Source organism: Pleuronectes platessa, chromosome 4 (assembly GCF_947347685.1).
Source record: "Pleuronectes platessa chromosome 4, fPlePla1.1, whole genome shotgun sequence".
In the NCBI taxonomy this organism is placed as follows: domain Eukaryota; kingdom Metazoa; phylum Chordata; class Actinopteri; order Pleuronectiformes; family Pleuronectidae; genus Pleuronectes; species Pleuronectes platessa.
Window position 1 is genome coordinate 8,685,753 of NC_070629.1, and position 27,840 is coordinate 8,713,592.

Below are 27,840 nucleotides of genomic sequence, written 5' to 3' on the forward strand. Positions count from 1 at the left end.
ACACTGTTTGATTGATGCCCAAGGGCTGACGAGGCTCTCACAGCATTTTTGAGATGTTGAAACAGAGAATCTTTTTTAATATACGTGTGACTTGGACCTGAATATAAAAGTGTCAATAAAATCCCCTGAGAGGCAATCCTAGGGTAAGAGCTGCTTTTTCATCGACTTACTTTTTCCATAAAAGAAAACGGTGAAGGAGGGAAAAGGGCCATTTTTTAGGTTAAGAAATACAACGTAATTCACACAAACTGACAGTTGCGTATCCAACTCCACATCTCAAGCCCATAATTTACAGAGAGCCCGCAGCCTGGGTGCACTCTGCTATTGCCAGATTCAGACACAGCAACATTGTTGTTAACACTCCAAAGGGCCCGTTTACATCCCCGTGGCGTTTACCCTCCAGATCACGCCAAGCCTGCTTTAGAATGCACGTGGGAGGAACTTCCAGGCCGGGAGGATGTGACTGTGCTGCTTGAGAGATCTTCTGTTTACAAAGAAGCAGCCGAGGCAGGAGTCGTCATGCACAAGCTCCTGGTTGTAACCATATGTAAAAACATGACTCACATCAATAGGTTTTCTCGAGGATGACGCAAGAGGGAAGAGTCTGCAAACCAGACACTCAGCAACATTCTGCACGCTGCTCAGAGTTCTGGGCCTACTGGGTGCACACTCAGCAAACTACAGACCATCCTGCACACAGTCCTGTTGATACACAATCTATCTCCAGGGCAGATTCTGTCCGCACAAAATGTTGAACCTTTGTTGCCAAGTTTGCCCGCATGCGCTGCAACACTGTGTCTATTTCGTGTCTATCACCTAAGCCCAATTTTCATCTTGTAATTCCTGGGGTTATGGTTTGACAAAAAACTAAAGCAACTTATGAAAATTGGCCTTTTACAAATGAGCAACCTAAGACAATAAAATATTTATTCACTGGGACTTTAACCTTATTCCCGTATCCTTACTGATATTTCTCCCTGGTGCCAGAGAATATCTCTACCACAGCTTTCACTCAGTGTCCTTATAACTGAGGCTCTGAATGCCTCAGATCCCCCCTAATAGCACTGGCCAGGTAAAGCAGCCACATACCCTTGTGTTGTTGATGTCGTTATCTACTAGAAATGTTAGGTCCACTAGTTTCCTGTTTTTTAGGCAGATTTACAATTCAGAGGAGGAGATGAGCTGTCAGTGTGACATGACCTTTGCTTTGCTCAGGGCAGCCCTATATTCTTTGACGGACTGCAAACAAGCTGAGATTACGGAAATACGGATGTTACAGGCAGTGTGGTATGGAGGGTTTGTGAGTGAGCTTCATGTTCGGTGAGAATAGAGCTCAACAGCTGCCCACTTTTGAACTATCATTGCTAGAGTGTTATATGGTGATGGAATAGTATTTATCTACCAAAGTTGACGTATAAATATGAGGAGATGCATAATTATGAGCAAAAGTCCTGTATTTGAAAGTTTTAGCTTTAGTCAAATTAGCAGCATTGACTTAAAGCTGGTTCACTCTCACTACTGTCATCATCACCTTTACTGCTTATCAATTGACTTTTGCTTGTGGAGACGATTCCAGCTGGGAATGGGCGAGAGGTGGGGTACACCCGGAGCAGGTGGCAAGCTGACGCTTTTATCCTAAGCGACTTACAATAAGTCCATTCAACCATGAGGGTACAAACCCAGAACAACAAGAATCAAGAAAGTGCAATAAAGCTAAACTACAAAGTGCTATAAGTAAGTGCCATTAAGGTACTACTAAATTGTTAGTTTCAAAATTGTACTTCTGCAAGAATGAGAAAATGGCCTCCAACCACGTCAAAAAGACACAATGATAAAGAAAATCTATGAGTCAAAACATTAAAGTGTAAGTAAACTATCACTGAGCTCAGCCCAGCGTCTATTTCCCCTGCTCACACTGAATATTGGTGTGGCAAACATCATACAGCACTGTGGCCTCTTTTAAGAACTCCTGCTGAGCTCTGCTTCATAACTAGAATGGATACACACGTACACACACACACACACACACACACACACACATGTACACACACAAAACACACACACACACACACACACAGATTTGCCTCTACACACACACATACACACACAAATACAAATAGGCACATTCGCTAACATATTCACAAATGCTCTGGAGATCTGAGCTCATCCCTAAATGAGGTGAGAGGGGGGGGGGCAGCGGGTTATTCTTCAAAGCAGAGGATGACGGTGACGAGTCACGCAATTAGCGCCCGCACGATGAAGCGACGAGGCTTTGTGGCGCGGCAGTAAATTAAAACTGGGTTAAAAACAAAGTTAAGTTGAAGTGATCGAGTGATGCTCAGCACAGAGCTAAAGGATGAATAAGCCTCAAGCAGCTTCATTATTGACTGCAATTATAGCCAATGTGTAGTAATGTAACAGGCTGATAAATGATACAGATTAACTGATGGGTGAGGAAGGGATACACACACACACACACACACACACACACACACACACACACACACACACACACACACACACACACACACACACACACACACACACACACACACACACACACACACACACACACACACACACACACACACACACACACACACACACACACACACAGACTCAGTCCTCTCAGTCTTACTCCAGAGTAGTTGGCTGCATTCATGCGGAACTGGATACACATACATACACACACACACACACCACCCTGGCCCAAGCATGTCAAAAAGTGATGTTCATCGATCCAGTATGCCTACATCACGTCCAGGGTCTCTTCCTGCCTCTAAACAAGTGTTGCACTTGCTCCATTTATGCACTGCTCCCTTTCCAGGACACTTACATCATACAGCACTTCCATGGAATCAAGGGTACATGATGGCGTATCATGTTTCTACAACTCATAGGGGACTTTTACAGAAACATAAGAGAACTGGAGACAGATATGTGGGGAGATAAAGAGAATGGCATATGTAAGAATAAAAAGAATTGCTGAAATAACTACGTCATTTAGAATCTGATGCTGTCATGTGAAATTTGGATATTGCTAATATGGCTTTATTCCTTATATATTATACTGATTCTTTGGACATGTTTACAGCAAAAATGTATCTGTGTGCGTCCGGCATGAACCAACTACACAACTGAGTTGCATGGTCTTTCCCCAGAGGACAATAGAATTAAAAAAGGTGTAGTTGCAGTACATGAGGGGGCCATTTTCTGTTCATCAGAGTACTGTTTATATGGCTGCATGTAAAGAGGAATATTAGTGGAATGTACATTGTCATATTAGACACGTACAATCAGCTTATTCGGGCAACTGTATTTCTTGTAATGAGGGCAAAAAGACTTGTGCATGATTGTTGAACTTTCCAGGTAAGTGGCAGAGAAAGACAGAGTCATGGAAAACTCAGTATAAAAAAAGAGAATAGAAATACTTTCAGAGCAGTGCTGACCAGAGGGTCACATTCTCTTCCAAAAAGAGGCTGCATAAATAAAGTAGATGAGTCCATTCCGTTGGGAAGAACTGGTGTCGTTGAGTCTCCAGTCTCATTCCGCATCTGAAACTCATGCACATTTAACCCTGCCAGCCCCCTTTTCATGTAAGAGTGTTTTTATGTAAGTACACACAGACACATGGGAAGAGTGCTTCAGTGCTAATGAAGACTTTTCGCGGGGCACAGACACAGCAGGGAGATGGCTAAAAAAGCACATCATTAAAAGTAGTGTGCCGCCGTTGTAATAATGGTCATGGCTCTTTCAGCTTCATTAAAAAAAAAAAGGTGAGCGATAGAGCCACAAAAACAAAACAAGTAAATTGGCAGGGGTGAGCAGGAGCCCTCTGGGCGTGTGTGGTATGAATTTATGTGTGTGCGCTAATGCTGCTTGGAAGAGTACCAGATGGATGGAGTTCAAAAACAGGGCCAGTGCATTCACTTCACTCTGGAGTAGCTCACTGGGTCACATTATGTTTCTAATCAGAAGAGCGACGAGTAAATGCTCAAATGAAAAGCTTCATTTGTCCACGTTTACAAAATAGCTGCAAATTGATCGAGAAATTAGAGGTTTTTATTACTACTGCTGTGTTGTGTTTCGTCTCTTCTGGGGGAAACACATTCACATTCATTTTGCTGAAGGGTCATTGGATGCATGCACATATCCGAAGGGGTTGGATACAATTGATGTTTGCTGTCCATTCCACAGTGTGAGTACAGCTGGGAGAGGGTCAACCAGCGAATGAGACGTTTGAATTCCATTTCTATGCTAGAGATGAATTTTAAATCAGGCGGGAATCAGGGTCAGTTATGAGTTGCATGTTAATGCCGAGTATAAATAAAAGAAAAGTAATCTTTATTGAAATTCTGACGCTCTACCTGGAGTAATTTCTGTTGCGGTGAAACACTGCGAAAATCTGCTCCTCCTTAAAGGTCACACAGAAAACTAACATGCTTTCCAAATACCCACGTTTAGTTGATTTAAAACATGCAAGTTTCCTCATTCTCAGTGGGAGAACATGTGATGGAGGCTCACTCCCCTTTCTCTGCACAGCCCTCTTGATAGATTTCGACCAGAGCCAAAACAGAGAGCACTGCCAGGCTGCAAAGGCTGTTCACCCTCCAGTCACCCCGTCACACTGACAGGGTTCAGGAGTCAGAGCTTCTTTCTCTCTTCTCATACCGAGTTGGCCCATGGCACACATTGGCATCTCTATGAGTAGCCCCGGGGCAGCACACATTAGCATACCCTCACGGTGGATTGGCCTTAGTTTGTTGGATATTGAAAAAGGGAGGCAGAAGGTGGCAACTGGCTGGCGCTTCTCTTGGACAGCATACCATGTGATGGGGTGGATGGAGAGCGGCGAGAGGGCGATGGTGAAAGAAACATGGCACAGATGGCACAAAGGGAATATGCAGCACAGGAGCTCCAGTCCTTCCATCTTTGCCATTTCACGACAGGGGTCCTGCTCCGGCACAGCCGAATGTCTGGCCAATGAAAGCTTGTTTCCTACCGTTTAGCACAATAGGGGCCTTTTCAGCGAGCTGCCTCTGCAGTGACAGGGGAGTGCTTCCTCTTTCCTGTGCTGACAAGCCAGCAAAGTCCTGCTGTGGGCTTTTAGTCCAGACAGGACGAATCAACACCGTTAGCAAAAAAACATGCAGTCAAAGAGACACTGAATTGTCTGTCAAGGCTCTCCTTTAACAGAGTCCCCTGAACAACCCCTGAACTTTGGATGGAAAAACAGAGCCAGTGGGTCTCTTAGTGTTGAGCCACAGTTGTATTAGGTTTTTCTGTGGCTGGCTCAAGAAAGTGCCTCGCAGCTATCCATCCCTCAGTGGATCAGGGATAATGCTGCGGTTGTTTGTTTCCAATGTTCCTACTGCTAATGTGATAGTGTTCCAGGGCCTGAGGTGGAGGTGTTGGTTCATATTAGAATCTCAGGTGTCAGCTGAAGATATTATTTCCCTTTGGTTGAGAAAATATATTGACAACATATGTCACTTTTCACATTGTGTGGTGTGTGAAAAAGCCTGTCATCTTTGCTGCTGTTCAACAAATGGCTTTTAAAGTTAATGTCGCCTAATGTCTCGACACAGTTGTCAGATGGAACGGAGCTCCTGTCTGTGCATGCTGCCACACGGGGGACTCGTGATGTACAAGCTCCATCTCACAGTTTATACTGTGACCATGTGCTGATATACTTCCAGGTCTGACACAGGTAAAAGCTGTAGAGCATAAATCCAGATGCTGTAAGTTGACAATAAAAATAACATGAAGCCGTTTTCTTGTTTACCCCTTTGTTGGACTGTTCATGTTCACTCAAATCTGAATTGCTTTGGCATCTGCCATCAGTGACAGCTCCATAGGAATCAGTGAAAATGGTCTCATATGAATGGGCACTAGACAGGCGGGTATCATCTTCAGCTGCCCGTGATTTGAAATAACTCAAGTTATAAACATTAAAAGGTTTCCCATCACACAAGATGCAAATCCAGCTTCAGAATCTTCTTTAGACTGGTCAACAGTTCACAAACTCAGCCATGAAGCTGCAAGAGAGTCAGAGAGGAGGAGTGAGGCTACACCACACAGACCGATTGTAGATACATTGCTGGACCATTAATTTGGCTGCAGATGGAGCCTGCTCCTCTATTGATAACATTCATTTTCTTCTTCCTGTTTCTTTTTCTTGAGTCTCCCCTTTCTTGCTTTCTCGAGCTATCTTTTATTCCTGTGTCCCTTTCATAACCTCCCATATCTCCACCAAACTCAATCTATCTGCCTACTGATGTAGATAATATGTAGAGATGAAAGAGCACATGATGGTAGCACTATGGGTTGCTATGGAAACCCACTCTCCATCACCTCTTCATCATTCAATGTTCTTATGATACAGTTGGACCCGTCAACAGCCAAACAAGGAAAGGTAACATAATGCTTTTCCATCTGCATAATATATAAAACTGTAACTAATTCAGATGACAATGTGCCTAAATAGAGACCTTTTTCATCCTTAAGTACAATTCCCATAATTCCACAGCAGCCGGCCAAAGAGCTGGCCTGGAGGCTGCAATTAGTGGCCAAGCCCTGCTTATGCTCCATGTAGGTTTGTGTTTAGCAGCAGCTTCCTGAGACACTCAGCGGAGAGACGTGTGTGTGTGTGTGTCTGTGTGTGTGAGAGAGAGAGAGAGAGAGAGAGAGAGAGAGAGAGAGAGAGAGAGAAAGCGTTTCGACATCACCTTGAGTGCCTGCTCTCTTTACTCAGGCAAGTCACGTCCTCATCCAGACACAAACGACACTAGAAGCTCAGGCAGCAGCAACATGCTGCCAGAGAAAGAGATAGACGGGCAGAAGTAGGGAGAGATAGGGAGAAGGATAAAGAGCGATAGAGAAACAAAGAGAAAGAGAGAGGGGGGAGCTCAGAGGGAAAAGCTGTGGTGGGCGGCAGTGTAGTTGTTCACCTGAGCCTGAGAGGCTGAAAAACGAGCTTAAGTTGTCAGGATGGTGTCGTACTCCACATATTCTAACTTACAGTTGATTTCCAAAATGCTACATCTCCTCTTCGCAACTGACAGAGAGGAGAGGAGGGGAGAGGGATAGGGATGGTATGAGGGTGAGGAGAATTAAGAGGAAGACAAGAGGACAAAAACTAAGTGACAGATGTAGAAAAGCAGGTGACCAGGGAGCAGGGAAGAAAAGAATAATACAGTTGGTGAGGGGAGGAAAGGATGAAGTGGAAGGAGTCATAGGGGACAGAAGGAGGAAGTCGTGACTGAAGAGATTTGAGCTATGAGGGTTGTACGGTGTATGGGACAGCTGTCTGGTAAATAGTCCACAGAGAGGACTGGATCATGTCAGGGAAACTAGACAGTGGACATGACGAAATAAAGAAGAGAAAAGAAACAAAGCCATCTACAGTGTTACCCTGAGAAAAAGTGATGCAATGCAGCACAAGCTGAATGATACGCTCAGGAGTTTGGGGAGGGGGTAGGGGGGGTTGTACTCAGGTGTGAAGCCTTTGGGAATAAGCTCCGATAATCTTGTGGCCTGATGGCGAGCGTGTGTGTGTGTGTGTGTGTGTGTGTTTGAGTGTGTGTGTGTTAGCCTGAAGACTCTTAGGCAGAGGTGCAGGGTGACCTAGCATTAGACAGCATTACCTGATTCTCTTAATCCTAAAAGCCTTTTGTCTCCAAGGTGATAATGGACATTGTGCAAGTGACATAAACTAAGCAATCAAACAGGGTAAAATGAAACTACTTTACTGATATCATAACTGCAGTTGTATTCTTTTTTGTGTGCTTGTGAGCAGTGCTTCTCTTCTTGAGGTTCAATGGGTCGCCTATTTACTCCATGTGCCACACAAGGTTCACAGCAAAAAAGATCTTTTCCCATAGTTTCAGTGTCAATATCTCTCAAACGTTTAAAAACAATGATCTGAAACCATTTCTCTACCTACTTCAAAGTAAAAACAACCTAGTGTTTTGTTACCTGACTTTTATCTGATAGGACTGGAAGATGGAGCACGGCGCATCCCGTAGAGTCCTGGTTTTTAGTTGAGTACATATTTTTATTCAAAGAAATACACTAGTCCTTCCAGAAACTTTGTGCAAAAGCTCCACAGCTGACATGCAGCAGAGCGATCCCCCAACACAACAGATCAGTAACGCACACATCTACTGTGGTTACATTTTCAAAAGCAAAATTGTGTGAAGGTAAAAGGATGTGGATGGTGGACCAGTTTCCTGCTCGATGGTGATTGGCTGCCAGCTGCCTGGGCGATATAACAAACCAAGATGGTGAAGCTGGGTGACAGACTGATGCACACACCTTTCCATCTTCCTTCAACAACCAAGTAGACAAACACCAAACTATTGTCAATCACTGAGTTTGTAACCGCTGTTGTTGTAAGTTTTTTCATCTTCTGTTGGATTAGCAGTTCCTCTCCAGCTACACTTTAGTGTAGTTCGTTATCTTGACCTTTGTCTCCCTGAAGTCTGAGTAATCATTTCTTTCAGATTATTCCTGTTCATCTGTTCGGTTCTAATTCATTTATCTATTTATATTAGCTATGCGTGAGTCATCTGTGTTTCCAGTGCCTGCTAGGGAATTGAGGGAAAATGGGTTGGGTTCTATATGGGGCTCAACACTGAGTGCTGCTGCTTAGAAATGAGACGCGTGCTGCAGTCTGGCTCTTTCTGAAATGATGAAACTCCTCTACCTGAAAACACCTGTGTGGCTTTGGCCCGGTTTCCGTCTTTGATTCAGTGACATCAGGAGAATGTGAGTCTGTTTTGAGAGGCAATTACTTCTCAATGGTCAAATACATCTATGCCTTTATTTGACAAATTGAGGAAGAGGTGGGGAGCAGCTGATTTAAATGCTGTGAAGCCCAATAAAACAACACACCATATGAGGAAACATATATGAGTCCTGGTTTTGCTGCTGGTTGTATTTCACCTTAAATTCAGACAAAATAAAAAGGAGGGGGACCAGTCGTCCCTACAGAAAGCGCACACTGTCTCGGGCTCGACTCTTCATCAGGGATGCAGGATGTGGGCTGTGATGGTGTTCGACAGCGGAGGGATTTCCTGTGTCTGTGTCGGTGTCAGCATCCATCTCTCATTTAGTGCTTCCTCAGGCCTCGCCGGCCCTCCCCTCTGGGAGTTCTCATGCTGAAGTGTGATGGATACTCTGGATTAACTCTCGCCGTGGAGAAGGGCAGTCTATATGTTTTTCTCCCCCATACACACACACACACACATAGAGGCACACACACACACACACACACACATAGAGGCACACACACACACACACACACACACACACACACACACACACACACACACACACACACACACACACACACACACACACACACACACACACACACACAGCAGAGCTGTGGTAAATTTTCCCAGGTAATATTCTCTCTCTCTCAAACATCCTGACAAACAACACCACCTCTAATAGCCATAGCTCTTGGTCAAGGGCACAGTGCACTGTCCTGTTCACGTGTGTGTGTGTGTGTGTGTGTGTGTGTGTGTGTGTGTGTGTTATGCGTGTGTGTGTGTGTGACAGACAGACAGACAGACAGACAGACAGACAGAGAGAGAGAGAGAGAGAGAGAGAGAGAGAGAGAGAGAGAGAGAGAGAGAGAGAGAAGAGAGAGAGAGAGAGAGAGACAGACAGCTGTATGAATTAGAATTTGTGTGTGCACGAGTTTGTGTGTATGTGCATGTGCATGTGGGCTTATTAGAGACAAATGAAAGGCAGTGTGGATGAGATAAGCTGTTCCCGCCGGTTGAAATGAACCCATCGTCAAATCAATTGCACATTAAAATCCAAAACACTTCTCATTATGGGCCGATCAAAACGATTGTCTGTTGACACTGAAAAACTCACCACTAAAAAGTGTTTTCATGACAGTCTCTTCCCACTCACTCCTCTCAATCCCTCACATATACAGACACTTACATCTTTGTCCTTTGACATCTCTTTCCCGACTGTTGTGTAGTCACAGGAATATTGTGTGGTACTGCACTGGGACCTTGCTTTTCATAGCCTCTGCTAACTTGGTTGCGAGCAGTGCACAAACTTGTTGTGGTGCGGGATAAAAGCGTCAGTTATATAGCATAGATGTAATCTAGAGCATCATATACTGTGTCGCTCTAGTTGATATTGTGCTCTGGAGTAAAATCCTTTCATTGGACAACTGCCAGTGCTCGAATCTTTCCCTGCCCCATCTGACCCTCTCCTTCGATTGTAAGCAAGGACAGCAGTCCTTACGATGCACTTAGGTCCTCCTGTTTACAACAGTCTAGACTGTTTACGACCAATATATTTCATTTAGCGTTGAGCAGTAACAGGAGAGTGGAGAATTCTGGAGGGGGGCGTTCCCCCCCCCCCACGTTGAGTCTGTTTGTAGCTCCAGTGATGACATTATGTCATTAATCTGCTTTTAATTAGATTAAAGCATCTCACGCAAAAACAGGAAGCAGCGCTCTTGTGCCACGAACAGGGCCAAGCAGAATCTCCATTTGGCAACTAAATCTCCCTGCACTTCCTCATTCTTGTCTCATAATTATCACTCTGCTCCAACTGCTCAGGTTTGGGGGAGATGGGGGAGGCGAATGACATGGTTAATCATCTGAGGAGCCCGACTCTGCTGCCGGCTAGCATGGATTACCAGCACTTTTGTAGACTCCCACAGAGCCCAGCAGGACGAGAAACACTGATCGGGGGGGGGGGGGTAAAGAAAGTTTAAAGAAGTTGAGAAACAGTTGATCACTGCTGTGTTTGTGTGTGTAAAGTGCTGAAGAGTTTATGCACCGCCACAGAGGAAGTGCTGGGAATTCGAGATGCCCCACTATCCTTTGCCAAACAAAGGTGGGTAAATGCTGCCATGCATCAAAGCACGCGTACACACAATCCAATCTGCAAGGACTTCATTCTGCTAATGATGTGTAGAACAGTCACTCTCTACAATACCTCCTAGGAATAGCATTATTATGTATTATGTATACTCTTTGTTGTGTTTATTTTAATATCAACAGTAGAGGAGGTATGTGAGCAGTCTCAGGTTTGCCTGAGCCAGCTGAGCAGGCTAAATGGATGGTGGCGGGCGCTCCCAGCAGCCGGTGGAGCAGAGTGGGATTCAGTTTTAATCCCAGGTGAGGTGGGGAGGGGCGAGTGGAACATTTCACATCTGGAGTGAGCTTTTAACTTGTTGGGAGTACATACAGCACTAACATATGACGTCATACTTTTCAGACAAACACATATAGTGTTGTTGCCCTGCTGTGTCCCTAGGTTATCTTAGTTTCATAAACTGGTTGGTTGTTCTCCATGTGGTCAAAGCAAAAGATGATCTTCTACCATCAACACATCCGACCTGGAACTAAGAAGGAAAGTTAGGTCCAGTTACTTCATGCTTCGTAGAAGGGCCAAATTACACCTGACTTTTCAACTATCCAGGCGATAATTAGATATACATTTATACAGTTCACACTTATTTACATGTGTCTCTGTTAACCATGTTTAATTCCTCAAACTTGGTCCTGGCACCACTGTGTGTTGGCTCAGAGGGTGGTGGCGACTGAGGCAGCCGAAAAATGTCAGCTGCCAAAGAAATGTCTGATACAGAATAACACAGTTCAGCCTATAATGCATGGATGGCACTGGTTCAATGGTCGCATCACAGCAGGAAGGATAATACATTTCTGTAGATTTTTTTTTATAGCAGTCATTATAACTGCAGCCAGGTCCTTAAAATGCAGACAAATTACTGAGTGGGACAGAGTAACAATTGCCAGTTCCCCCCCCCCCCCCCCCCACAAAAAAAGACTGAATTCATGTTTCAACATTTGATTGAATTGCATCTGAAAATGCTTCTTGGCTGCATTTCCAACTGCTTTATTCAATATCAGAAAACCATCCAATCCACCAAGGATCAATGATGGGATGTATGTGACAACGTGAATTTATCTTGTTACAGTACTTAAGTACAATATTCATGTTCCTGTACTTTAGTAGATTTACTATACTACACCAGGGTTCTCCAAGGTACACAACTAATAATACATCCCTATCATCTGCTGGTGCTCGCTAATATCTGGTTGGCAACTTAACATCAAACTAATGGGAAGACCTTCAAACATACAAGGGATATTCACCATCTTGGTCTATGATTTAACCACCACATACATAAGCAAATATCTGTATTTCCTACTTCACTACATTTTAAGCTAACAATACATTGTGTTAAATGTTTTTTTAATACATATATTTATTTAGAAGTAAATTATAACAAAGGGGGACCTGGTCCACATTAGTTAACGTCATACCACCTCCTGCAACGAGAGCCAAATGCACCTGCAGCAGCATCAATCACAATTTGCCTAATAAGGCTTAACAAGGTGTGACATACTCTGTTCTTACCCCCGACAAGGATGAGGAGAAAACAACAAGAAAAAAATGTATTCCAGGGGAAAAATAACATGTGGACCTCAGGGAAGGTCGATGCTGACGGATCCCTCACCCAGGATGGACAGAAGTGCAATAGATGAGAGTCTGTACTAATCATGTATCAAACAGACACAGTTAAAGATGCGATCAAGTTTGCATTGAGCAAATCGCTACATTAGGAAGAGAAGTTCATGTATTACTTTTCTATAAATCGAGTAAAGTTGTGTCTATTTATTTATACTTTTACCTAGGTCAAAGTTATACTACGAAAGATGAATTTAGTGCTGAATGTATAAATGTGATGATACAGCATCAATTATTTCCTGCAGCCACTTTGCGTAGATTAGAGTCACAAACTGTTAATGAGAAGAATATTTAATACAATTTGGATGGAAAACCCAGTAAAACAAGATCATAGCGGATGTTTTTGGTTCAAGGTTGTTGTTTATATCTATTTATCCTTTATTTTACTAGGAACTCTACTGATATATATGACTTTGGTTTTGTTTGTACCCCATTTAGCTTTATCTTCCCATTAGACGGCTTTAGCTGAAAGTGAACAAAACTATAAAACGATTAAGTCACTCATCACACCTCGTGATACAATGGCCTCCTTTTCTTAGAGAAGCATCCACTTACTCTGGACGTGACAGAATCCAGTATAAAAAAGATTCAGAGGCAAAGTAACCCTCTGAATATTTGGCATACGATAGGTGTATTGCCGAGGGAAATGTAATGAGGCAATAAAAAGTGAGAGAGTGATAAAAGGTGCCAGACGGTCAGGATCCAACCCTGTGTGGAGTGAACCCTATGTGTCAAGACAGCAGATAAGCTGAGGGTGAGAAAGTATGTGTGAATCTGTACGAGCAAGTGTTATGTGTTTATTTTTGTTGCTTTGTAAATGTTACAGGGACTTGCACATTTTACAGGGCTTAAAAAAGGGGTTATATTTATATATGTGTGTGTGTACAAGGCCCAACACATCAATATATTGCTCATGTATTGCGTAGGATCTCTGAGGCTGTATAACCCATAATTGATTAACTTAAGATTTGTAAAATGTTTTGCTGTTTATCAGATGTCATTTTCTTTCCATACAGAATAGTTTAAAACCACATCCTTCACTCAGAAGCAAAACTCAGTCTTTAACTTTAGAAAATATAAACAAATAATAATGTGACATTTATTGTGATAATTATCAATATCAACAGAATTTTTTATTCAGCCATATTGCTAAGTTCAAGGTCTTCATAGTTGCTCTCCCCTTATCTACCTCCATCAGCTCTTTCTCTATATTTAAGTGTCGTACTTTTGGAACAAAGCTAAACATCTTTCATACATCTGCCCATCTTAGCCAGCTAGCTATCTAGCAATGAGTGTTTCATAATAATATAAGACAACACTACAAATTGTGATACAAAAAAATCATAACATCTGTTGTTATTAGAGCAACTTCAGTAGACTCCCCCACAGTCCTCACACAACATCACCAATACCAGGTTTAGTATTTTAACCATACTCGGTTATGGGCGACTTGTATACAGACTGAGCAAAAACTAAAAGCTAAAACATTTTCTTCAGTGCAGCGAGCTCAGCCAAACCTGGCAACTTCAGCCCCAGCCTTGTGCACGCCCTTGATATGTGAGATTCAGTCTGTGTGCGTCTGTCGGTTCATGAGGTGGTTATTTGTCATCGTTTGAGGTCTCACTTTGCTGTGAAATATGACAGCAGGAAGTCAGGAGGAGGAGGTGGAGGAGAAAGAAACTGAGCGGTGTGTTTATCCTGAACAAAAAGGTCTGACTCACCCCAGTGGTTGTCTGACTGCGTGCTAGCAAGAGGTCAGCAAGGCGAGGACTCAGCGTTCACTACCCGGGTGTTACATTTCTCAGCAATAAAGACGGAGAGCATCCACATGAGACCGCAGCGCGGAATTTGCAATATAGAACAAATTATTCATGATCTTTGCGCTTTAACTTTGGGTGTAAAGTAGACACAGAAACGGCCAAAACTTTACCTCCCATCCGAGTCGTGCTCCTCTGAAGCAGCAGTTAATGACAAAAATAACCTTTATCTTGGAAAATGTATCTACTTGAACTTATTTGCTCAGTGTGGCAGGACGTCTATTGTGCCTTTGGGGAAAAGGGTAATGTTTTTCTTGCCGCAGCTTCTAAGGCATGAAGAAATTACAGTGAGGATAGAAAGAATGTGATATGTGCCACAGACCTATTAAGTGAAATATGTCTCCTGCATGTGTAGCAACGACAGCAGAGACAAACACCAAAAGTGTAGCACAGACGCATCAGAGAAAGAGATGACTCCGATAGCGAAACAGTCAGTGTTCGTTATAGTACAAATAGAGATATCCAGTGGGAAGATATCAAAGAGGGTAATACAATGCAATACAAAACAGCTCGCACCATTGTTGTTTGTCAACACTAAGCCCCTTCCACAAATTAAACGCTCGGCTTGCAAGACAAAACGGCGGGACATGTGACACAGTTGTCGTTCTTGGTAAACGCTGCTGTTTTCTCTATATCTCAATGTGTGTGTTGTGCAGCGAGGGAAAAACAATAAATCTCCCAGGGCTGAAGAGAGCACTGAAGTGGGAGAGAGCAAGAGAAAAAGGGAATCGGCAAGTGAGGCAGAAAGAGAAATAAAGAGGGCGAGCTCGTGGAAAGCACTGAGGCTTCTCAAGGTCTTAACTGCTCAGTCAGATTGCTCTCTGTGCCAGATGTGACTAATTGGCACTACCTGATGAAGCTGTGATCAATCAGCTTCCCTGTAAACTACAAGCAGTTTGACACAGAGATTCATTGGCTGCGAATAAGCTCTGCCAACAGAAACAGGGGTTTCCAGTTATTTCCTATAATAAAAATATACGACTGCACACTGTAGCCGAGAGGGAAAATGCAATCAGGGTTAGCTGATATGGATTTTTCAAATCAACAAAGTATTAATAATTTAGATTCACCATAATGCCACCGGAAAGTTCCTTGAGTCAGAACAAAATATTTATTACAACTCACATTTGATACTTTATTAGAACGTATATGTTAATATCTCAATGGCAGATGCATGCTCCCCAGAGGATATATCCTACTGAGTTTAGGGATCTTATGACATCACATTGATGCCACGACTGCAGCTGCAACTTTGAGGTTTTCACGATCTGCATGGACTGTAAAAACATTATGGGCCATGGCCCCAGCATGTGGAAATTGACAGTGTGAGCGAGCAAGATGCAATATAGATGTTTTTTATTATCTTTAATTATTATTAAGTACTACAATTTTTGGGGGGTTATTCTGAAACTTTGGAAGGGCTTATTAGAACAGTCTAGATAATTAATGGGAAAAAATGTATGTCTCCTTCAGTATGAATTGTAATGTGACTTTTGACTTTTCATCTAGTGTGAGGTGAAATGCGTCTGAAATTGTCTCTGTTGATATGGAGCTAATGTTTGGTAACACGACAAACTGAGATTGTAGACATGACAAACAATGAACTTTTGGGTTGACTCCTCTGGTTTATTCATGTAGCGTGTGTCCGTGTGACATTAATATTTATCTGCTCAAGTCCACAAAGGCTGAACTGTACACACTTCAAGAGAACTAACTTGCATGTACTCTATTTCGTTCAATTTTTTTTTTTTTATTTCTTCTTGTTGCTATGGCAGCAACGAAGGAAGGGTTGCCATCTTATTTTCTTCAAGTGGAATATGTCCCAGATTGTAGCATGAAGCATGTCTGCAGCTTTGTGCATCAGTACTGAAATATGTCCAAAGCTTCAGTCAACAAATAACTAATCTGAAACAGCTTTTATAAGCCGAGCTGCCACACGACCACAGCCAGAGCAGAGCCCATCTTCCTCATGTGTCAAGGTCAAATCACTGGCGTCTTAGTTCTGCTGGGAAGTGAGCACTTGTACTCATCAGCTTTGGTGCTCAGAAAGTCCCTTTCCAGCATAGTGACACTTCATCGTGACAGCACAGCAGAAAGAGTGTAAGACAAAGCAGATGAATGGTGACAGAGGCTGCATGAAAAGTAAAGAAAAATTAAATTGGGGTTCCATGATATTCTCGGGAAAGCCGACACACTCACCTCTTCCAAATCAAGTTAGAGAAAACCTCATAACTTTCAGTTTTTAATAAAAGGTGTCTTTTCACACTACAAAATTACTTTTCATCCAGCCACCCCTCTCTTCTCTCTGCTTCTGCTTTGAATATGAATAACGTACCATAACCAACTCTGGACTTCTCATTGTCATTGACATTGATATTTGGCTATTAATGATATATGGTCTACATGTACGATATTGGAGTTGTATTTTGACATGAAATTTGACTGGTGGATCATTTGTAAAACCAACTAAACCAAACCAACAATTTCTCGTAATGTAATAAAGACGTTTTCACAAATGACAAAGTTTAGAATTTCGGGACCTTATCCATTGTCTTTCACACATGCATGAAAAAATTCACTAGCTGTGAATTCTATCATACAAAGAGCTACATGGGTTATTGTGTGATGATATATAAACTATAGATTTTACTTTATATTATATTTTTGTGTAAATTAATTAAACAACATATGACATGTTACTATTTTTTACTGCTAATTAGTCAGCTTTGGAGTTGCTGCTTTAGAAGCATATTTAACAAGACACAGGACTAGTCAGGATTATTTTTGCTAAATTTGGAAAAAGTGAATCACTGTATTTCCAAAACTGTTGAAATATATGTTTGCTCTATCATCAGGAGATTGTCATTGATATCCGTTGACCATGTGTGGAGTGAAGTCTTTTCCACAAACATACGGAAATTGATCATCTCACCCTGCAGTTGTCCGGAGCTCTACAGACAGAGTTAAGGACTATAGCTTTTGAACATTCTGGAGCATTTAGCAGCTGAACAGGTGCATATTCCTCTAGGGGGATGTTGGAAACTAAGAATTTAAGAGAATATTTTTAATTGGCCAGAAAAAATTAATTCTCTCAATGTTGTGTTCACAGCTTGTTCTTCTTTTTTGACCCTTGAGACACAAACAAGATAAAGACTGAGAAATTCAAAACTGTAAAAATAATACATTTCAAGCGACAAAAGCATCAATGTACACAAAACTGTGGGGAAACGGAAAATAGCCACAAAGCCTGATTCTCACTCTCTTTCTGCAAACACACATACACACACACAAACAAATACACAAACAAGATTAATCACTGCCCACTGTGAGGCCCAGCCTGGTCCTAGTGTTCACCTCTCTCTGTCTGACATCAGATCAGGACCAGGATACACATGTAATCTCCCATATCTCCCTCAGCCATCACCACCCAATGAGAGCTTCTCTCTCTCTCTGCAAACTCTGCACAGATGACTGAGGGGGCACGGTGGTGGAGGGTGGAGTACGTGCAAGAACCCACACAAACATACATTTTCATAGACAAACAAACAGCACCCAGATGACTCTGATGTGTCCTGTCAATGTACTCTCATGATTAAGCTTATTATCCATTCAATCTCACTGTTGTGATTCACCTGCGTGCCGAGCTAATGTTGAATATGATTTGTCAGTCTGCGAGCAGGATAACGCAGATTGCTCTCTAGACCATGAACCCACACACATATTTCCACTGTGCATGACATTTAGGCCTATAACAATAATAGTTTGCTCTGGATTCTAAACTCCGAAGGGTACTGTTTGCATATTGTGTAACGTAATCGTACCACAGTTGTAACTGCTATAGATCTGCATGCCAGCTTGGCTTTTGTCCATGAAAACCCAGTGAGTGGTAAATATTAATTATCATCCTTGGAGCTTGTCTGCTTCCCTTCACTTTAGGAATGAAAGGAAAAAAGCTAAATCGGCTTAACTTGGAAAAGCACAGCAATTAATTGTGATCTAGTTTAATGACAGCCCACTTTGCCATGCTAATGTGGCTAATTAACAGGCAAAGAGGAAGTGATATTGACTTTGAGTGGCTGCCACTAGACACTGATGAAGGTGCTGATGTGTAAATACCACGTAAGAGTGCAGGCAAATTCCAGAGACACCAAGAGAGATCGACACACACACACACACACTGCGCACGCACACGCACACACACACACACACACACACACACACACACACACATACCTCAGAGAAAGGTACAAACAAAGCAAATACACATTCCATTACCATACGGACGCACTTCAGTATGTGCTGCATACTAGCTTGCTCTCATTACTGCTACAACTGCCCGTTGGTGTCAAAAAGCAAAAGAGAATATGAGTGAGCACATACTGTGGCTGGAAGCGGTTGCTGATATGGGTGACATGTTAATGTTTTTTGAGGAGAGAGGACGATTTAGAGAAGACAGGATAATAGAAGAGGGGAGAGAAGAGGAGACGATGTAGGAGACGATGTAGGAGAGGACAGGAGAGGAGAGTAGAAGAGATGATGTTGGAGAGGACAGGAGTAGAGAGTAGAAGAGACGTTGTAGGAGAAGACATGAGAGGAGAGGAGACGATGTAGGAAAGGATAGGAGAATAGAAGAAAGGAGAAGAGAGGAGAGGTTTCTGTGTCTCTGCTACATCATAATGTAACATAATAAAATCAGTGCTGCAGATACAGCCCTATGGATGTTGTGTAATATGACAATAAACCAAATGCAGTGTGATGATGTGATTATTTCTATTCTTTCACACCAAGCTATCTATGTCTAATCTTTGCAGTGTAAAGAACCAAAATCAATAAGCAGTCATCGTGGGATAAATATATTTGTATGATTTTTAAATCATTCATTTGTAACAAAATAAGCCAAACACAAATAGCCCTTTTTAGTTAATCCATACTGAATAAACACTGTGTGAAGATTTTGTCTTCTCCATTTACAGAAACTTCACTCCAACAAGATGTCTATCAATATCCCACCTGGGGCAGTAACTAACAAATTACTTCATTATCTATTAAAGCAACAGTATAACATTATGGGAAATCCCATTCTCGCGGAGATTTAGAGGAGAGAATTGAAGTCTGGTTTGCTGTTTTCTCTTTTTTCACACATTATCTGCTTTGACAGGTTAGACACTATACTACTTTTCCTTTAATGTTTAGTTGTGTCAGAATGTTGTGAAAATCTTCAAAACATCACCAAAGCACCCTGAAATATTTTGTTTTGTGCAACCCACAGTCTAAATGAAGAGTAATCAGCTCACAGCGGCTTAAAGAGAAGCACAATCATCAAACAAAGCTAAAAGAAGAAACCTGTTCTTCTGTCAAAGGCCTCCCACATCAACACAGCTGAGTCTCAATGAAACACATCACCCTCATGTCTCCACCTCCTCTACAGCATGACACTTCTAAATCACTGGAGTCACTTCCCGACTGGCCCTCCTCTATAACATGCTCAGCCAGCAGGGAGAGCGTTAACAGAGGGACGTGTTGCCTGCCAGAAGAGCGCCTACCTTTTGACGGCTCTGTGCGCTTGGGCAGATCCAACGTGTCGTAGCTTTTGCCGTTCTCACCATTCTTTTTGCCTGGGTAAGAGAGAGAGAGAGCAGGGAAGACGAGGTCAGTGTTGTTTTGTGAGACAGCAGGATTATAAGGGAGAATGTGGTAGACACCGGGGTTAGACCGACATGGATTTAGAAGGCTGATGTCATTGTCTTTGAATCGTAACTGTATTCTCTTTATGCTAAATAAACAAAATATTAGTATCTCAAATAGCATCAATATCACAACAAAACCCATAAATAGATTGATCCACCTGATCAAGGTGAGGCAGATTTCAAATGGGGTTGTGCAAAATTATGATTTTTACATGTCGGTCTAATCCGGGACTGTGCTACACATTAATCAACAATAAAGCATAAACGTTTGTATGTATACACAACATCGCTGTCTGTGTTTTGATACATACAACCGTTTATGCTGAAACATGGCATGTACAAACACACAGAGAAAACACACCATCTTCTGCCCTGGTGATAAAAAAAACCCATACACATACAGTATAAATACACACACTTTCTCTCCACAATCAAACATACACTTTTATAATGTCTACGACGGATGAAATACCTTGAATAATGCAGTGACTGTCTGAGGCTAAATGGAAAAGGGGAAGGTGGGTTGAGGTACAGGTGCAGGACCAAAAGAAGCAAATAAATGAAGAGGAGGTTTCTGTACAACCTGAACAAGAAGAAAGTCTGGAAGCATGTAGGCAGGAGGGAACAGCTGCTCTGGCTCTGTCCACAAGTAACATGTAAAAGTCCACAGCTAACCATTTGGCGTCAGGACAGCTGCTCCTACCCCCTCCATTCATGGAACTACATCCATACCACTACATTTGATTTAAAAACAATCTCGGTCCATATGAGTGCTTTGGCTCTAATCCCTGTACATACTCAAACGTCTGAAAAAACGCTTATCATGTGACCACTAACCTACACAGGGATTGTCACCGGCTCCTCAAATATTAGCTCATGTAAATAGTTGTATTATTGTAAAATGTATAATTTAACTGAACAACAGCAATAACAATGTCAGCAACACTGAATTGAACATTTAAAATCAAAATGTAGTATGGATGTAGGCTAAAAGAGGCTAAGCTAATTAGCTTCAGACATAGATTTATTGGCACAAACTAACATGAGTGAAAAAAGTGTTCATCCAACTTTCATGAAGAATTAGCACTTCAGAGGATTCCCTAATACACAAGGACATTCTCAACTAGTGAAGAACTGTTTGTTGAGTATAAAACTTAGAAACTTTGAATGTTTGGATACAGAGGTGCGACAAACAAACAACCCCCCCCCACACACACACACACACACACACAGAGAGAGGCAGGGCCTGCAGCAGAGCTTGACATGTATGCTTTAATACAACACAAAGGGATCAGAGATGAAGGGCTCTGGCTGGAAACAGTCAGCAGCAGTTTTTCATCACTGTTTGGGATTAGTTTTATCTTCAGTCTAAAAGTCTCAGTTCAATCACACAGAGTCAGACAAAAATAAAATTGGTGTTCAAGTTTTAATTTCAATTCTATTACTGCATACTTGATTGGTCTGATTAGTCAAGCTCTACTTACATCCTGACAAAGGGACTTACCTCTTTTACCAAGCACTCTTTACCCTTCACCTATTTTGAAAGACTGAGGTACAACTAGCACTAATGAACTGTGAAGATTGGAGATGTGGGAGTCTCTAATCCCTCAGTGCTACGGTACAGTAGGTGGGTATGGTGAGGAAATGCATGTGGAATGAGTGAAAAACCCAAGTTTTTCAGGTTTTTGGAGGACACCCGAACCTACTTCTAACTATATTCTACAGCAGGGGGAGAGGAGGAGGAGACGGAGAGAGGGGAGGAAGGATGAAGAGGAGGAGAACTGAAGTGAGAAGGGTTGAAGGAGGTCCACTCACCTTGATTAAACCATTCCTCTATAGTTAGCCAAGGAAGCAGCAGCAATGCCAAAAAACACAAAGCAGGGAGAAGAAAGAAGAGGCATGGTGAAAAAAAAATGTGTGTGCTAAAGAAGAAGCTGTGCAATACATGTGAAGAGTTATCCACAAAGAGTCATATTTTACTGAATATGGAGGGTTGGAAAAGGTGAAAGGAAAGGAGAACAAGGCCCGACAGAGAGCGAAGGAGAGCAAAGAAAGGAAAAGAGTACTTTTGAGATGGAGAAGAGACAAGATAGGAAGCCATTAGCAGTCCATAGGTGTTTTCTGAGAGGCACGTTCAAAGAATAGGCATCAATTGAATAGATTTTTCAAGTGAGAACGGAAGAAAAGTCTGAAATATGAAGAGAGAAATAAGGGAAAGACTGGAAAAGAGTGGTAGAGGCGAAGAACAGAGAGGAACAGTGAAACATTCAAGTGGCTTGTGTAAGTGCTTGATTAAGATTACTGTGTGGGAAGAGATGTGCTCAAAGAGAAAAACAAGCCAAGAGTCAGACTGTTTATTAGGTAAAACAAAGCATGAGCTGTTAAGCGTGTGCTGATCATAATGTTGTGCTTTATACTCAAAGTGGCATTAAACTTAGGAGCAGGCCAAACATAGCCTACTTAAGGTAACAAATTACCCAGGCTGCTGCCGACAGTGTTGTTTAACTACCCAGCTCTAGGGTCCTTTATAGCTGCGTTTAATATTTCTATACCTGAGCGTCTTTCCTCAGAATACCTTGAGGGTGTGCAGCAGCTACACACAGCTCACAGCTCCGAGTGTGTATGTGTTAGAGTATTCAGGCGGTTAATTGGGTTCTTTATAAATCTGTATACATGTAAGCTCCTGTGTTGTCCCTGACCCCCTGAACCCAAGGATTCTCCAGTGAGACGTGAGAAGTCAAGGGTCAATGGCGGGTAGTCCCACCTCATTGGCTGACTGATTAATAGCAGCAATTATTGTTTTACAGCGGGGCGATAACAGTGTCGTTTAGCAAACAGCCTGGGAGGAGGCCGATTTAAGACGCAGCTAACGGCACATACGTTCACGACACATCTGTTAAGTAGAGCGGGCCACGTCAAAATCCTCCTGACGCGGCAGACGGCGCCTTGATAGACTTCAATTATGTAAGTCATTTAACAACATATTGAAGGTTAGAGGTCACAGTTACACATTGGACTGCCTCATCTTTATTGTCTGCACACCCAAAACAATCAGAGATGAAGCTTCACTGTGCTCTGAAAGAGAGGGAGCTTGTAGATTATATAGATTATATATCATAAAATCACCTATTTAAAATCCAGTGTCTTGATGGCTTTGATTTTGAGTTGGTGTGTCTGTGAGAAGCCTTTTCTCACGATTTTGCGTGTTTTACGTCATGTTCTCAAACCAAGTGTCACCTGGGGCCATATAAAGTTGCTGTTGACTATATATGATATTGTGATGATAAATAATAAATTAGTCAAATGTTTTGTCTCGATCACTAGAACAGTAATGTCTACACTACTGCAGAAAAAAGATTTTTTCCCTCCTTTTTAAAAAGAAACATTTCTGTCTACTCAACCTTGGCTTTACAAAATATATCCATCTAGACAAGAACCCAAAAACTACTGCTATTGCTCAAACAAGCATGCCAGATGTTCATTAATCGTAATAGAAGGTAAAAGTTTGAAAAAATCGTGACATTAATTTGAGCTTATATGGCCCTGCCCTCTGTAGTCTCGCTGTTTCAATATCGCTCTACTGTCGGTCAATTATTTATACATCTTACCATCATCAAAATTTCCAACAAGGAAAATGAGAACAATGAAAATAAAACATGCAGCTGCTACCATCAACTTATATTGAGATTTTTTCCCGAATTGGTCCGAAGTTGCCTTTTGCACATTTCAAATTCACCATTTAAAAATGTCTCCCACTTTAAAAGAGTATGTGTTTCATTGGAGAGACAGACATCTCATTTTGGAGTTTTTATAAGCATATGATTCTGAATAGTGGTGATTCTGTTTTTTGAGTCTCCCTCCTCACTCATTCCCACCTTTGGCCTTCTTGCCTCCGAAGCAGCCGGCATCATCCTTCTTCTTCCTCTGTGGGCCCGCTGAGCCGGGGGCCTGTGGTGCTGATGGGTCCTGGAAGTTTTCAGCGCCTGGCACCTCTTTGTGGACGTGGTAGGACAAGTTCCTCATAATACAAACACAGTTCTCCACAGACTAGGAGAAAAAAGACGCAGGGAAGTTAAAAGTAAAACTGCATGTGTGCAACATGAGGTCAGTCATTCCTATGTAAAAGACTCAGAACAGAGGCCATGTACTCTACAGCTGTAAGCAGCATTAATATTAACTGTCATCTGTTTTAGTGGATGAATAGCACATTGTCTTACCTTATTGTCCATGTCTTTCTTCCCTACAGCTGATTGGAGAGCGTGCAGCAGGGCGTCCACCAATCCGTCACATTCCCTCAGTCTGCGCCGAGCCTCTGCTCCGTCTGAGCTGACATTTCTAGAGAAGTCACACACACACACACACAGTGGGTTAGTGAGCACAGGGGTCATCAGCAGGCCTAAAGCGTTGATCAGACGTTCAGGAGCTAATTGGAAGCAACACATTCAAATTTTAGGAAGACTTTTAGTGAAGTTTTGTGGTATTTACCATTCTGACTTGTATCGAATATACAATAGCATTAATAATAACATAAACACAAATGTAATTATAGAGCAGCTTTTATATGAGGGAGTAGTTCAATATGCCTCATTACAGTAAAGTAAAGTAACAAAAGAAAATTGGCCAATAACATCAGGAACAAATATTACATGATAAAACCAAGCAATCAAATTAATAAAAAACAAAAGATGCAGCAACATATATATATATATACCGTAAAATATACTGATGTGTGTTAGTTTATATTGATGTTAACTGCAGTTGTAAAAAGTCAGTATTCGAGACATTATCTTACATTTAAATACTAAAACCTTTTAAATGTGACGAACTGCAGATAATCACTGTAATTCTCCATTTGCCACTCATATTACAATGACTCTGAGTATTATTGTTCCTACAACAACCACTGTTACTATGATCTTATGCATAGTGGCAATTTATTTTAAGTTCAAGGTTATTTAGTCATTACAATAATAAAAGTATTGTTATTAAATGTCAGGAACAAGGTCTAAATTCATTGAATTATGATAATGTGTATGTTACATTAGTTACATCTCAGATTAATGTGGCAGGTGTATAGAACAGATGAAATTGAATGGCAGGTAAAAAAAAAGTCAGATATCAGTTTAAACCCAACATGTGATTTTATGGGTTTGCATGTGACCCATGTCCTGTATCCTCCTGTTTGTCCCTTTTAAGTATAATGTAAGAAATCCTGACTACTTTGGAAATAATCTTATGAGGAACATAAATTTCATCTTCGGTATGAAGGGAAATGCCATGTGCGTTATATCAGCCAGCGCCCTGAGCAGAGCAGAGCTGGTGCAGTCTTAGTGCGGCTGGCTGACTGACTGTGAAAGGCAAGGCTTTAAAGAGGGTTAAGGGAAAGCTGGGGCGCCCCGCTCCTCACCAGGGACTTCATTTATGAGGGCTTCCAACCCACATAATCCCATTAGCCGAACCCCAGTTAGTCCCGTGGAAGAGCGGCAGCCTTTGCAGAGGTAGGCAGAGCACTGTGTAGCTGTTGTGACCGCAACACTTCTCACATCCAACACTGTCACACACGTGGATGACTCGCTTCAACAACAAAGCACAAAACTATACAACCATAGTGCACTAAGCTAAAATAACATTAGAATAATCCTCCTGTGGGCTCTAATTATTATTTAACAAATACAAAGGGATATTCAAGGCCACCTATTGACAAATAGCACTACACACAGAAATACTGTATCTCTCTTACTTAACATCTTGTCATCTTCTTGGTAGAAGTATTTCTGTCTTTTCTCTATGAAGAGACTAGAGCCATATCAATATCTCGGTTGGCTGATATCAGTATCAACAGATATATTTGTAGATATGCACAGACAGGAAAATGTATAACTTACCAAAGCAACGATGCAGTAAAGATGTGTATCTATGTTTTCATTTTACATATAAAATATTGATCTTCTTAAGTCAATTTCAATATATTTTATTGCATTTGTCCTCCTTTCATTTGTAGTTATTTATGAGAAAGTTCACGGTTAAGCTTACATTTCTTTTTTCATGAGGGTTTGATAATGGCGTCTTGAGAATCATTGCCAATCTATATATGAGCTTATCTGTCTGTATCCAAAATGTTATCAGCATCAGCCCCAAAAAATCAGTTTGACTAGTGGAATATAACCCACCTACAACTCCTGCTAATTCAAACTCATATTCGGTGGAGACCTGGCAGACGGCACAGGCCATCTGCACACACTCATAAACCAAACCCATCCGTCTTCAGCTGTTGGAAAAATGGTCACCACCTTCCCTTTAAAGTGATCCAGAGGAGCGCCGCCTTGGATTTATTTGACAGGATGTGTTACGGCGGCAGACTGACAGAAGAATTTTATTGTCAGCTGCTTCATTTCAGGGGAGCAGTTGTCTTGGTGGAGTTATGGACGGTGTGTCTGTCAGCGCAGACACTTAGGGAAGCAGCGGTTGTGTTATCTGATGGTGTAATATTCATTTTCTAGTTTTGGCTGAGGTCTACAGATACTGATGATTACTGATACACCAGCAGTGTACCATCTGTTGTTGTAATACTGCACTTCCTCTCCAGGAGAGTATACTGCTAATGTTATCAAACATGGAGCTGAGCTGTTTGCATTCTTATCGTATTACATCAAGGCAAACGATGTGTCGTAAAGCACGTGAACAAAGAAGTCTGCAGTATGAGGTCATGTGGATGTGCAGGTGAGCAAGGATAATTGTGCAAATTGGATCAATCTGATTATTTCTTTGTCAATTGAAACCAATGTCGCTTTTGTGATGATGCTGCAAAGACACTCGCAGCATATCATGCATTGATTGTGTTACCCACCTAGTGTTGCTCTAAGTATTGTGTTACCAAGTGACTCCTCTGTCATTTATCTAATTCGAACCATTCAGGCTTGTGGACTTCACTGTTTCCAACTGTTCCATATATTGATCGTTTTAACAAACAGCAGATGACTTTGCTACCCATGGAATTATTGACAAAACTAGAAGTCGACTTAGTAGAGCGCACAACTCTGCCAAGGTGGAACAGTCCCTTTATGAGACCAGATGTAAACTAACTAATAGGTAAATATGTATACTACTATTTTGATTGGGGAAATAATACAACAACGAAATGCCCCCAAAAAAGGAACTGCAGTTTAAGAGAAACCAGGGCATTCTCTTTTCTGTGGTAACCAAGTGCAGAAACAGAACAGGGACACCTTTTCCTTGAAAGCACATGTACTTTAATCATTAACACGCAAATAGTGAGATCTTTGTAAAAGAAAAAGTTTTTAGACAATTTTCACTGTGCTGTGCTTGTGTCCTTCTCTCTAATGACAGAAAGAGAAACTAACTAAACCATTTTTTGTTGGGCTTTACAACATTTCTTGCCTCATTATTTTTGGGACTATAGCGACGGCTGAGAGGGGCATTTTATTATTAGAAAGAGAATAAGCGCAGTTGCACATTCAGAGGTCGGTCTGTATCTGCACAAACTCTAACAACCTGTCACTCTGATCTGGATGTGTCTATAGTGTGTCTGCTTTATCAGATGAGGTGTGGGTGTGAAGGTCACTCTCAGTCATGTGGCCATCAGAGGACAATAGAGCAGCTGGCTGGTCTATTGTCTCCATCAGTCCAGCAGGACTGATGGAGACTGATGGAGACGGATGGAGACGTGGCTGACCTCTGCTATCGCACAGCAAGGTCAACGGCAACACTGAGAGACCATATGCTTACCCATGGGGTTGGTATTGATTCTGCCTTCATTTCTTATTCTTGTTCAGATCCTT

At 41.9% G+C, this 27,840-nt stretch overlaps 1 protein-coding gene across 3 annotated transcripts in view; it reads right to left on the reverse strand.

The window, feature by feature from the left end:
- The window catches only part of arvcfb (ARVCF delta catenin family member b), a 108,194-nt gene that overhangs the window by 19,970 nt on the left and 60,384 nt on the right, over positions 1-27,840 (reverse strand). For all 3 annotated transcript variants that reach the window (XM_053420499.1, XM_053420500.1, XM_053420498.1), the window contains 3 exons: positions 24,259-24,376; positions 23,917-24,088; positions 19,898-19,969 (listed from right to left, as the gene is read on the reverse strand). In XM_053420499.1, the coding sequence (XP_053276474.1) occupies positions 19,898-19,969; positions 23,917-24,088; positions 24,259-24,376 (362 nt within the window). The remainder of the gene's footprint in view (positions 1-19,897; positions 19,970-23,916; positions 24,089-24,258; positions 24,377-27,840) is intronic.